Here is a 13,633-nt window from a genome sequence, read left to right as displayed (position 1 = left end):
ACGTCCTTTTAGCGTTCTACTTGATACGATTAATCAATAGGCCAAGTGTGCAGGGAGCGTTCCCCGGGAAGACAAATGTAAAACAAATGTCTTATCATGAATATGCACAGCCCAAACGTCCCACCCCTCCGCTCACAACCCGGCCAGTTTGTCTGCAAACACTAAGCAGCAGCCGATCCAATAATATTGTTCCTCTTTTTTACGTCCCTTTCATCTCGCTTTGCGATGGAAAAAAAATCAGACAAAATTGATCGAAAATCAAACCAGACGCATTTGTGGCAAATAAATAAAACACTTTGCTAAAACAGAAAACGGGACCGCCGTCAAATTGATTCCTTACTGCAATGGGAGGAAGGATCATCCTGCCCTACGTCCGCTCCACTTCCTTCGAAAGTGGAGGGAGAGAGTATTTGATTGACCCCTTGTCCACGTCCGCTCTTACGCAGCCCTTCGAGTGCAATAAAATATGATCCGATGAAGTGTCACTTAACCATGGGCCAGCATATCCTACCGAGGGGCCACCGGGAAAGAGTGCCGTCGATGGTCACATTTATTTTATTGGCCAACAAGTACGGGGAGGTGTCAAATATATGTGTGTGTGTGTGTTTTTTTTTGTGGATGTGGTGCAATTTTTTGTGTGCCAGGAGCTCTGTTTTGCACGTCACCATCAATATCCGAAAGTGATCCGACACACACAAAACACGAACGCAACTGTTGGCTTTATGAACTTTTCGCTCCGATTGCAGAAACAGGACATTTGGATGGAGGGGAGGGGGGGGGGGGGTGGGGGAGGGGGTAGTATACCCTAAAGTGTGACCATTGCCATCAAGCTGATGGTGTCCAAATGGCGTTCGGGGAGCGTTTTTTTTCCACTCTCTACGCCCTGCATTGCACTTAAGGATATCGAATTTCTTCGAACGCGCGCTAAAGGTCCTGTACGGTCATTCGTGGCAGAAGCAGTGGCAGTGGCTCTGGCGAGAAGTGCATACAAATGTTACCAAACCTTTTAGAATTGCAAAAGAAAAAAACAATGCCGACAACGACCTAAACCTCATTCGAGTAGGAACGGCACTGCCTGCGATGCCGTGTTTCCGTGAGGAGGTGTCGTATCACATCGTGCTGTCTTTTTGGTTGTTTTTTTTTGGAACTGTCCTTCCTTGGGTCGGGTAACGTGGTTGAATGTTTTCTGCAAATGTCTTGAATTAGAAGCGAGTGTTTAGGTGTGTGTGTGAGAGAGAGAAACGATTAGAATTTCAAATAGGATCTATTTTTATGTCCACCAATGGGCAATGGTTCAGAGTTATAGTGGCACTTTATACGAAAATAACATTCGTACCGTATTATTTCTCCATCTCGGTGGAAGTTTATCTACCATTCTTACATTAAAGAGCACCAAACCGTTCTAAGCATAAACTCTAAACACAAATTTAACTTTAGCTTTAAAATATTCTTTTAAGTCTTCAGCCAAATCCAGAACTAGATTATACGCCTTTAACTCCAAGGTAGAATTAAAGGGATTGTCCTATTCAGCTACCGCAAAGAAAAAGTTAGGACGCACCATCAAAACAACCAGAAACCACAAAAAGCCACCCTTTTCTTTTGCTTCCTCTTGTGCCTCAACCATACACACACACACGCACAAATTGTAGGAAAAAATATCAAAAGAAATTAAGGCACAAATCAAATCAAATTGGGCGTACGGTCGTGAAATGATATCGAGCCGTTCTGTGTGGCGGGGTACTTTAAAGGACAACTTTGTTGGGCGGATTAAGCGGAGCCCCGAGCGAGCGAGGGTGGTTACTACACGGTTGGTTGGCATTTTTGGCCCGCATTTTTTTTTTGTTGTTGCTCGACCTTCCTTCCTCTGCGCTCCTAACCGGAACGGACAGGCGTGCCCGAAAGGTCCCGTCAGCCAGCCAGGAGCAGCGTCCTAAAAAAGTCATTAGAAGCGTGATTGTTCAACCTTCAACGGGTGGGTTGAAGGCCAACGGGGGATGGGAAAAGGTTTCTCTGTTTGACATTTGCAAAGAAAATTGAATTTTGAGTCCATTTTTATCCTTTTTTAAAAGGAAGAAAACTGTAGAATTGAATATTAAAAATGATTTGCAAACATTTACAATTTTCGTAGAGAGCGCCTCTCACTGCGCCATCCCAAAACGGTCACCTTTTGATGCAGTAATTAAGATAGTGAAGTAGCCAGTGCTGGTAAAAGAAATTAGGAACCTCATAATTGAAACATAATTCACTGACTGTCGCACCAGAAAATGACTTTTTTTCTCTCTCTCTCTCTCTCTACTCCCTTTTCCCCCGATGGGTGACGAACAAAAGTGGAACTAATTACACATGCGATAAGCAACGCCAGCATCAGCGCACAGCAGGCGCAGCAGCAGCAGCAGCAGTGTTGCCAAACCCGCATCTCGTACACGAAACATCGCCACTACCACGCTACCACGTGCGTATGATGATGGATCGTAACGGCTAAATCGTAGCAGGCGCCCAGAGAAGCGCCGAACGCAGCTAGCCTCCCAGAGCAGCTCGCCCGGGAATGTAACGCGCTGATAAAAAGAGTCAAATTAAATTAAAAAATAATAACACACTTGTCTTTCACTTGCGCCACCGCTTGCCACACAGTTCGTTTACTCTCATTTTCGTTGGTGACGTTTTCTTTTTTTTTTGTGCTCTCCTTGTGCTGCGGTTTACTCATCTAACTGCTTTGTCTTTAAGATTTATCGCGCAAAGAAAAGTGCGTACGGCGGCAAACAAAGCGCAACAGAAAAAAAAACCGCCGCTCCAACGATGCAGGGGTAATCATTAATTTCCACCGAAAATTAGCATATTAATCATAAATCCGGAATGGTGCGGAAAGACGGGCAGCATCAACCGGGGAAAGGCGAGCCTGTTCGGCAGCAGACGATAGCAATTATCATTTAGCGTATGGCCACGACCCACGGGTTTTGTGTTTTTCTTTTCATGAAACCCGCTAAAGAAAAGACACTTTTTTCCACACTACTGTGTTTGTGGCCTGCAATAATTGATATTTTTCCAAGTGTCTGTTTGGCGGAAAATGAAACACCATCACGTGGTGGTGGCTGAGCTCATTTGGCCATTGTGCGGTGCCGTAACCGAGGTGGAAACAACATCATAATTAATTTATTCATGATTTGCTGACACTTTTTCTTATTGGCTGGTGTGTCCGCTCCGGTGAACCAGTGTCTTAATTTTCTTTGCTTTACACAAACAAACCCACTCACACACACACTTTCTCGCGGATGCTTGTAAGAAGCGATAAATCCTTAAAATATGCGTCTTCCCGCTGCCCGCGGGCGTGTGAATTGCAGATTATTATTGACGATGCCATAACTCACAAAACACGCGACTGTCCGCGTGCGTCTGCTTCCTTCGGGTTCGATGAAGTTGACAATTCATTAACTCGTTTTTGCGTACCGACCCCCGGAGGGTCAGAAAGGCACTGTTTTTTTTTCTTTGCTTCTTGCCATATTCATTTTGAACCCGCTATTAACCTGCTTTTAACATACATCGATGTTTCGATTTGCTTTTGCTCCGAGGGACTCCCAACCCAACGTTCGGATGGGGCTTGCTCGGGAAGGCAAAGGCTTTGGCTTCAGGAACAAAGCAAAGCAAAGTAAAAAAAAAACCAATCCGGAACGTCCCCGTAGGCCACTGCTGACTGATTCATTGCTTTCTAATATGCGCGGGGAGGCAATCGACCCGAACCCGTCGAGATCCACCTTGCACATTCGAAGGGGAAACCCTTTTCCTTTGCCAGGTGGGGGGGGCACAGAAAGCAGGCATAATAAAACGGTGGTTGTGGCTAAGCCCCATCGGCGTACGCAAATAATAAATAAATCTAATTGATGTAGCATTATTTGTACCAAAGTGTGCAAGCTTGCGGGCAAACCGATGGTGCAGGAGGATTCGGAGCAAATGCCCCGGAAACCCTTTTCCCTGTGCTTTAGCTAACCCACACTTCAGCACAGCACGGAACAGAACAAAAGGGGGCCTCCTTTTCTTAATCTTTTCCTTTGACCGAAGAAGCGGGCGTGGAATGAATTATGGCTGTCATAATACTTCCTTCTCAAGCTCGCGCGCGCCTTTTACCTTCATGCCCCCATGCACCGCATACATGTGTGTGTGTGTTTCGCGAACGGGGAAGGAACAAAGTTTCCGTACTCGAATCTCAGCAGTATCATCATCATCATGCTTCGGGTTTTACCTTCCCGCACCGCTAATGAAGTATGAAATTATTCAATTGAAAATTAGTCTTCGACCGCGTGTTGATGCGACCGGCTTGATGCGCAAAATCGCATCCGAAGGGGCGTTTGGGCGAAACACCCTCCACCCACCCATGTGCAAACACACACACACGCGCGTACAGACTGGGTGGATCCGTGGTCTTATATCAAATCGTTATTTATGTGAGAGACTGCAGCGAAGCGATAAAACACATTCGTCGTCATCGTTTTCCGGGAGTGAAGACAGGCCTGGGAATTTCATAATTTCCGTTCGAAAAAGGGCAAAGAGAGAGAAAGAGAGAGAGTAAGAGAGCGAGAGAGCAAGAGGGAAAGAGAGAGAGAGAGAGAAGGTACCATGTGGCTGCATATGATTTTAAGAAATAATTAAACGAATGCGTGGGGAAAAGGTAGAAGTGGCGCAAAAATTCAACGCAAAGTATCTACAAGCGTATCGAGTGTCAAAGGAAACACGCGTTCGCGTTTTGTGTGTAGTGAAAATGTTACAAACGGGCGAAAAAAAAAACACTCATCAACACGCACTTTTTGGGAAAGATTCCATCAAATCACAGCGATCAAAGAAAGAGAGATAGTGTCGAGGCGTGTGATGTGCTTCGGGGTTTTCGGTGCATGAAGGCAACCATCAAGGCGAGGTATTAATTATCACCACCACCACCACCATGCGGTGCTGCCGGTATCCATGGCAAATCTCCAAGGATACGCACGCGGCGTCATCCTGCCTGCCTGCCTGTCTGTCTGTGTGCTAGTGCGCGTCAACAATTAGCGCGAGCAGAAGTAACGCCACGGCACGTTGCGGTGTTTTGTGGATTGAATATTCATTAATTTTATTTCATTTCCCGATGTCCGGGAGCGCAGGCTTTGAGGCGTTGTACCATTTATCTGTCAACCGGCGGAAGTTTTGAGCGGCGGCAGCGAACCCAGCGGCCCCGATGATCGGTGCCGTGGCACTAATTAATGGCACTTCGTTTATGGCATAATAATCAGTGAGGGTGAGGGAGGGTGATGTTGTCCTGTTTGAAGAGCTGTTGGAAGATAAAACTTCACAGTGCAAGAATAATGTTTCAACTGATTTTTTTTTTTTTGTTTTGCGGTGCTAAGATGGAATTGATTTGGAAACAGCAAGCATAAGTTGAAGACTTGCCCGTTCCTTGGCACACCACAAGGAACAACAGCAAGCAGGAGGAGGTAATTCAATCAGTTGGTTTGTTGCTTAAACATTATCAAACCTTAATGAAAACACAAGCAGTGTCATTACTGGGGCTAGCAGCCGCAAGCGATTTAAAACCCTGGATAAGGCGTCCTTTCTTTCGAGAACAAACAAACGAAACTAACCACCGTTGTCATCCTTGGTCAAAAGGATAAATAATGTACTCCGAGGCGAACTTTTTCATGATTTATATGTTACGATAGGATCCGCACCCATCACTCGGACATCCTTGGATGGTTGGGTCGCCCTGGAAAATAGAAAAACTCCGCACACAAACGTAAACGGTGATTAGCAAAACGGCTTGTTTTATATCTGCAAGCCACACAACCGACCCTGGGGTGTGTGTGTGTGTGCGTTTGGGTCCGTGTGTTGATACGATACCAGTTAAAGGGCATACAATTTATTACACCTTTGCGAATACTTTCTGTCCATCCCTCTGTACAATGCGTACAACCGTATCAATAAGTTTCCTCCAACACAGCTCGAATGCGAGAAAATCACTAATAATTACCCTCACATGCACGGCAACCAGTATCATCGAGTGCGCATTCCTTCCGGGGCTCCGGGTATTCCAAAGAAGAGAGGACTAAGGATGGGAAATATTCACACAAATTAATAACCCTAAAAACCACCCTCTTCCTCACCGTCCGGTGACGGCATCCTTCTCCGAGGCTCCTGCCAAACACACACAAAAGACAATCGAGCACACCCGAGTGGACGGGATGACACTCGCAGGGCGGGAAGGATGTTCCGTTTTTCTCCTCTTTGGCTCGCTGGCAAACAGGGGGAAAACTTTTCAAATACCTTCCTTCAACCGACCCAAAATGCTAAAGTCACCACCGAAACACATGCATTACAATGATTGTTCGAAAATGGGACTTGGCCAGTGGCCGGTATGTCCTGTAAGCAAAGGACACACACACGCACACACACACAGCCGCATACCTTTTCTCGTCTTCGGTGGAACGGGGACGCATAAAGGACATTTACGGCTCCGTGGATCGGGGCAAGGACGATGCTAAGACAGACGACGATGTCGTTTTCTAAGGAACGGAACGGTCAGTAACGAGGTACTTTTGGTGTGTCAGGCTGCCCCTAACGCTTGCTTCTCGGGCAAGACCCAGAAAGCGGTAGATGTGCCGGGAAACCGGGGTATGATAATGTTTCGGTATTGCAAGCGACCGGGCATCGCTGGGAAGCGCAGAATGGATTGAAGAAAATATTTTCCTACGGAGTAAAGTTTAAAATTACTGGTCATTTATTATAATGCTCCATTCGGAAATGGATTCTCATCGGGAGGACCTAGCGTTGCACGCTGCTCTTGGTGATGCGAGAGAGAAAGAAAGCACGTTGATCAGTGTTTGTCGTTGACTTATTGACATTAAGGAAAAGTTATGCGTTTAAAGGGAGAAAGAAAGAGATAGAGTGGAAAAACGGTTCGTTCTTTTCTGGTTAAACAATTTCCCAACAAGCATAAAGGCAAAAAGGGTTGCACATATGGAATTTCTTCAATTCAAACCAGTTTTTTGGAAAGCTAAATCAATAGGAAAATTAATGTTTGCTTTGGAAAAACGTAGAAATGCGCCAAAATATCCGAACCGTATGATTCGGTCCATATGGTTGTAGCTTTTTTGTTCTTTTTTTTCCAAGTGAACCAATAGCATTCCTTTCAAGTGTCAAAGACGGCGGCATTGATGAGCGGCGGCCTGCTACGGTAACCTTTTGCACCGCATTGCACCATTGGCGCAGTTGATTTGCGCTTTTACGCGACACCACCTTTGTGCGGGAAAGTTTGCACGCAGATGCACAGCCTACCTTTCCTTAGGATACGATAGGCAGGTCAATGAGCAAAGGCTCACAACTGAAGAGACGTCTATCGGTCGAAACTCAATACAAACTCAATGCAGAAGCAGCATAATGGAGTTTATGATTGTTTTTTTTTCTTGTCCAGAGCAAAGACGACATCGACACCGAGCGTCTCCAAAGGCTGTCAATCAAAGAATTGATATTTTTTAATTAGATTTCACTTTTCTCCGGCGACTGCTCCACACACTCACACACATGCTAGCCGTATCCAACCAGGGCCATAAAACCAGCCCGGTATGGTACACCGGGACCCTTTTGTATGACTTTTGAAAGCGGCTGGGTTTTTTTTCAATTCCATCATTTCCTCTTTGCATCAATAATGGACCAAACCGTCCCGGAGAAAACTGGAAAAAAGAACGAAACCATACCGTAACTGTTCCGGAACTGCCAGGCGGCCTAAAATACGGAAATAGGAGCTGATAGTGATCAAGGAATACGGAGCTGTCACTTTTGGGGTGTTTTTTGTCATTGTTGTTGTTTTTTTTCTGTTGGTTCTCTGACTCTCTCTACCTTTCCCCTTGCCCGGCGTCAGGATCGAAGTTTCCGTTTGGCAGTTTGTTTGTTTGTTCCACCGTTTGGGTCGTTTCGCTTGGAGGACTTTTGGGCGGTGTTTTTGTGCCGCGTTTTTTGTTCCTTTCTTCGAGAAAATAAAAATGAAAGAACGAGAGAGTTTTTTTTTGTTACGTAAAACAGACCACGCAACTGGTGAGGATCGGCTGCTGCACTGTTGATCTTGGTGAGGATCGCGCGCGCGTGCGCTCGTGCCAATGGGCAGATTGTTGTTCTGCAGCAGCTTTCCAAGGCTTTCGGGTTTGGTTTGGGCTTTTTTTTGTTGTTGCCGTTTTATCCCGCAAGCAGACTGCTGGGGAAGGAGCAATACGATACTTAGCATTATACTGTTTGCTAAGGATGGATGCTCTTTTTTGCTTAATTTTAAGTGTGTTGAACGCGCGGGCTTTTCAGTTCCATAAACCTTCTTTTTGTGTTATTTTGTTTGTTATTTGTGCAGAGAAAAGTCATCCACGATTATGTGTACTTAAGCATGTAAATAAACAACCAGATTAGCTGACACTACTTGGACTATTGGAACTACCGTCAAGTTCATTAGAAATGGACTGAAACGGACGATTTTAAAACCAAACCAATTAACTTCAATTGCACACAAAAACAAAACCGTGCAGTGAATCAATAGCAACCAACCGCTCAAAGATAATTAGATAGGATTTAAAATTTCAATCTACACTCCAATTAGCGTGAAATCATCATTCAATTATACAAACAATTACCTCTCGCACCGATTAAGCGCCCATATATTGCTACCAAATACACTGGAAAAGCCACACAATTACGCTCCAATTACCACACTGTGGCACGGCGGTATTGATATTGCATTAGAAAAGCTGATAAGCCACCGATAAAAAGAGAGAGAGGGAGAGACACACACACGCACACAGGAAATGAAACAGTAGCTGTAGGACATGCAATTCGAGTTTTCCGCTCAACTGGTGCACTATTTCCCAATTAGTCGTTATGATTTGTTTGCTGTCGAACCCTCCACAGGCAGCACGGCCGGACGAGGAAGTGCACCAATTGTTCAATGCTACGTGTCACCTACGGATGGACAGCGGGATCGCAACACGTTCGGGCATTATTTTCCGATACACCGCAAGGGTGCTCTATAGTTTCCAATAATCATCAAATTCACGCAATGCTAACAGTAAGCTAGGTCCTACGGTGCGGGGTTGACCGTTTACTACGGCCATTGATGGTGTAGCTTAGACATTGACGGCTCGGATATGTGTACTGTGTTGTAAGTGGATATCGGTGACCGGTCATCGATCACTGCTGCTTCAGTGCAATCACGCCACATGTACATTGACCACTTCCGGTGCTTCTCGGACAACTGGGAAGGTACTAACTACACACTGACTGACTCGCTACATTCAATACAGGACGTTTGCGTGCGGCAGAGGAGAAACAATCATGCCCTTTTCATTCATTGCCTTACCTAGTAAAATGAATGCATTCCTAGCTATTCCAGTACCACTCAATAAGGTTTCTAGGGTTTGTCATGAAAAGTCAAAATAATAATGCAAAGAGTGATGCACTCTCTCGTCCGGAGCGATGCTCCCAGTGGGACACCTTTGAGAAATCCGAACGCAACCGGGATTGATGTCCGGGATGTTGAAGTTGATTTCTTTTGTCTTTCAACGCTCGACAGCGAACCTGCTCAGTTCTTGCGGCGCTCCGGGACGATGCATTGAAGCATTTTGCTCCTGCACGGCCTCCGCTCAAACGATGGTTCACCGCAGGATTGACCAACAGAGCAGCGGGGTGAAACCGTGAAACCCCTCGCAGTGGGTGTAACTCGGGATGCTCGTTATTGAAGTCATAATTTAAACCAGCATCACCCGCTTGAGCACCCTTCCTGCCCACACACACACACACCCGCAAAAACACAAAAGCGGAAACTCCCGCAGGCGACGAAGTGTATAGGTTTCAAATATCCGTGCCGTCCCTTCTTGCGAGCCGCGTATCCCTTTTGCTGTGCGTTTTGCTTTCCCCTCTAATCGACCGGGTCTCGAACCCGGGTGCGTCGGCGAGTCGTTCGCCCAAACCCTTCGAGGACCTTGACCAAGCAGTTTGATTGAACGGAACAGACGGAGGGAAAACAAACTCGAGTGGAAGTGGTGGTAGCAGTCCGCAGTCAGCAGTCAATGCACAACACGATGAAAAGGGTTCCCCGGTGAGCATCCGGGGGGCAGTGAAAATGGGATGAAAACATATTTTCAAGTACTGCTGGGTGGTCATGAAATGAAAATGACATTCCAAAAATGGTCAAACGTGAATATTAATTGTGAAGCGAATGGGTGGTTCGGGCAATTGCAATTGGAGTTAGCAATCGGTAAATGGATATTAAGCGCAACGGGACGTCGTACACGAATGTAGACATACGGCTCCGCACAAAAGCGATTGATCCATGCTAAGCTGTGCTAATTAAACACAAGGTAAGTGATTAGCTTTTTGATGCAAAAAAAAAAAAGTGATGAAACAACCGATTTACACAACTGAAATGACCAAAAGCATGAAATAATTAGTATCGCGCTCGAGGGAACGAATGAATGCAGCGGTTCTCGGTGAACCTGGTGAAACAGGTTCTCGCGTGCAATCGGCGTAGAAACACTTGGCTAATTAAATTATGACCACATTTCTACCAAACAATACCACAATTGAGGGACAGATAAATCGAAGCGGGCAAACTAAGCAAACCGGCACCACCATCAACACTTATTAAGGCGGTTAAAAATGGGAAAAACGATACACATGTTTTTTTACGATTTTATTCCCGCAACGCTACGATTTGTGCGGAATTCTTGGTGAAATAAATTCTAACTCACCCCGCAAGCGGCAAATTGCATTTGCACCACAACATTCCGCACACACACTCTGGCAATGCACTAATTAACGCCAACCGGAGCCCGAAAGCAAAGCCACGAGAATGGCACAACATCGCGGCTCTGTGCATTTTCGATCACTTTCGACGAGTAATTAATGGTAGACATTGAAATAAATAACTCCCTCGCTTCAAGGTGGCCGCTGTGAGGTGGTTTGGTTTGGTGGCCGCTTGTTACTACACACATTCTACCGATAACGCAAGGCGAATGCAATTTGTTGAAATGAAGAAAAATCGGGGGGGGGGGGGGGGGGGGGGGGGGGGCTTTATTGCACCGGGCGGACAGAGTTGCATCGCGCGGCTTGTGCTTATTGTGGATGATAGGGCGTAGTGGCGGGCGGCGGCGGTCCCTCATTTGCATATCGTCAATTGTGGGCAGACAGGCGGGACACACCAAGCAGGGTGCACCAATTCAAACCCCATCCGATGACGCCCGCGACGCGTTGATGATGACGCACTGATGAATCGGTCCGATCCGGTTGTGTGAGTGTGTTACCCATGACCTTCCGGGCACTTGTCGAATTCTAGGCCATCCGAATAGTCTGCAGCTCGTGTGGTAAACGCTAAGCCACGAATCGGAAGCCGTACACGTGCTGCAAATCGATCACGTGCCAATACGATCCGACCCGTATACATTCCAATTCAAATGCGGAAGAACCACAGACACACACACACACACACCATCCCGGAAGACATCTCGTACCGGAAGATGAGATGATGATCCACCACCACACTGAAGTGCACACACAGGTTGGGGGTTCTATTCTGTGCCTCAACTACCCCACAACCAGGTGTGACAATTGGAACAAATTAAAAGCAAATGTACAATTAAAATTTCAACGCCTACTACCAGTACCACCAGTGGTGGTGGTACTGTACGGTGGTTTCCCGCGCCTAATCGGAACATTGGCAGTAGGCCATAAATTCAAGGAGAGACCGGAAAACTGGGGACCCTATCGTTCGCTCGCTCGCAGTGCCGTTTTTTTTTTTGTTTTCGGTTGATAGTGAACCCACCCCACACTGGCTGCATTCCTTTTTGCAGGTGCTGTGTATCGTTAAACAATATAAATATAATTAAACGTGACACTCACTCAGTATACTCGTCATTGCGTTTGTGTCGATCGGATCGGTAGGTTGAGAGGAGGACCGTCGGTTCGCCGTTTGGTGCGAATTCCTTTTTTGGCCCGGCAAACGCCAGTGCTTCATTTCTTTGCTTCGTTCCATCTTCAGCAGTGTGTGCGGCCCTTAAACGGAGAACGAAAAGTAAAGCTCTCGGTATGATTTCGCTCAGCTGTATCGGTGCGTGGATTGTGCTACTTACGGTCGGATGTTCCGTAACGCAGGGTAAGCATTACGTTGGGTTTGGGCCGGTTCATTTCCTGTTTCCGATTTCGTGCACCGAGTGACGTTTGATGCCTTCCCTCGTTCCAACGCTGCAGCCGATGACTCGAAGATCGTCGGTGGCACGACCGCTAACGAGCGCATCCCGTACCAGATCTCGCTCCAGGTGCTGGTAAGCTCGTTCTTTGGCTTTGGGCCGAAGCGCTGGATGCACAACTGCGGCGGCTCGATCGTGAACGAGTACTACGTGGTAACGGCCGCCCACTGTCTGGACGGGATGGACATTAACCGGATGTCGATCGTGGCCGGTACGAACGATCTGCGGAACGACAGTTCGAAGGGTACGCGCTACTTCCTCGAGTCGTACATGATCCACCCGGACTACATCGAGCTGAACCGGAGCGACATCGGCGTGATGCGCGTGAAGGAGGCGTTCACGTTCAACGAGAACGTGCAACCGATCCGCTACTCGTCCGACTTTGTCGGGGGTGGTGTGACGTGCCTGCTGACCGGCTGGGGCTACACCATGCCGATCCGTATCGGATCGACGCCCAAGGACCTGCAGGAGGCGGAACTGACGACGATCACGAACGACCAGTGCCGGGAGCGCGGCATGCCCGTTAACCCGACCGAGATCTGTACCTTTACCCGCGTCGGACAGGGTGCCTGTGGGGTAGGTGGATGAGGAGTGAGGGGATAGGGAAATGTGTTTGGGTGTGTGTGTGTGTGTTTCTAACGCTGTTGCATACTTTTAGGGTGATTCCGGTGGTCCGCTGGTGTGCAACAATCAGCTGTCCGGCGTCGTTTCGTACGGTACGCGGTACTGTGGTATCGGTGTGCCGGATGTCTACACACGCGTGTCGGAGTTTGACTCGTGGATTCAGGAAAATACGCAAACCAGCGGTTCTGCCAGCGATACGCCACCGGCTGGAGAGTCGCAACCTGCCTGAAGTGTGGCTCACAGATTTCCAACCCTTCGCCGGGAGTGAAGATCTCAAATCATGCACCCTACTACCCAGCAAACAAATAAAGTAAATGTAATTTAATATTTCAATTTAAAAAAACCACACGCCATCCGTCCGCCAAACCGGTGGACGCGTTAGCGCCTCAAGCACCGCTTCAAAATTCGAAACCAACCGCAGCGCGATTCCATTACGCGGCAGCAGTGTGCGTAATTAGCTCGTATAAGAGTTAACACAATTTGTACCCCCGATCGATTCATTCCTCTGGTCTCTGCTGTCCCTTGTCCGGAGACTGCAAACAATGGTGACTGCAATCGGAGACATCGCGACAAAGAGAAAACGGGGTTCGCACCCGGAAAGTGATGATCGTTGACGGTATGTTTCCATATTGCGTATACGCGAACCGTCCGAGCGCGTCGCGTTCGTGCGTGTATCCTAGCAACACCTTCAACCCTCTTCCTCAATGGTTGGAATTTGACATACGCCTACGGGGTTTCATATTTTCTGTACATCTTTTTTTACACACTATCCC

The 13,633-nt window shown here is 47.2% G+C and overlaps 1 protein-coding gene across 2 annotated transcripts; it reads left to right on the top strand.

Moving 5' to 3' along the window:
* The first annotated feature begins 11,722 nt into the window (after positions 1 to 11,722).
* LOC121588982 (chymotrypsin-1-like) lies at positions 11,723 to 13,113 on the top strand. 2 transcript variants are annotated; one of them, XM_041907483.1, is made up of 4 exons: positions 11,723 to 11,927; positions 12,032 to 12,142; positions 12,238 to 12,812; positions 12,895 to 13,113. In XM_041907483.1, exons 2-4 carry the CDS (start codon positions 12,076 to 12,078, stop codon positions 13,087 to 13,089), a joined length of 837 nt encoding a protein of 278 aa, XP_041763417.1. In that variant the 5' UTR covers positions 11,723 to 11,927; positions 12,032 to 12,075; the 3' UTR covers positions 13,090 to 13,113. The 2 variants fall into 2 exon arrangements, with proteins under 2 accessions (XP_041763417.1, XP_041763416.1); XM_041907482.1 differs by having other exon boundaries at positions 12,029 to 12,142.
* Positions 13,114 to 13,633: the final 520 nt, after the last annotated feature.

The sequence above is a fragment of the Anopheles merus genome, chromosome 2R (genome assembly GCF_017562075.2).
Source record: "Anopheles merus strain MAF chromosome 2R, AmerM5.1, whole genome shotgun sequence".
Taxonomy (NCBI): Eukaryota; Metazoa; Arthropoda; class Insecta; order Diptera; family Culicidae; genus Anopheles; species Anopheles merus.
The sequence above is the reverse complement of the archived record's forward strand: the minus strand, read 5'-3'. Positions and strand labels throughout refer to the sequence as shown.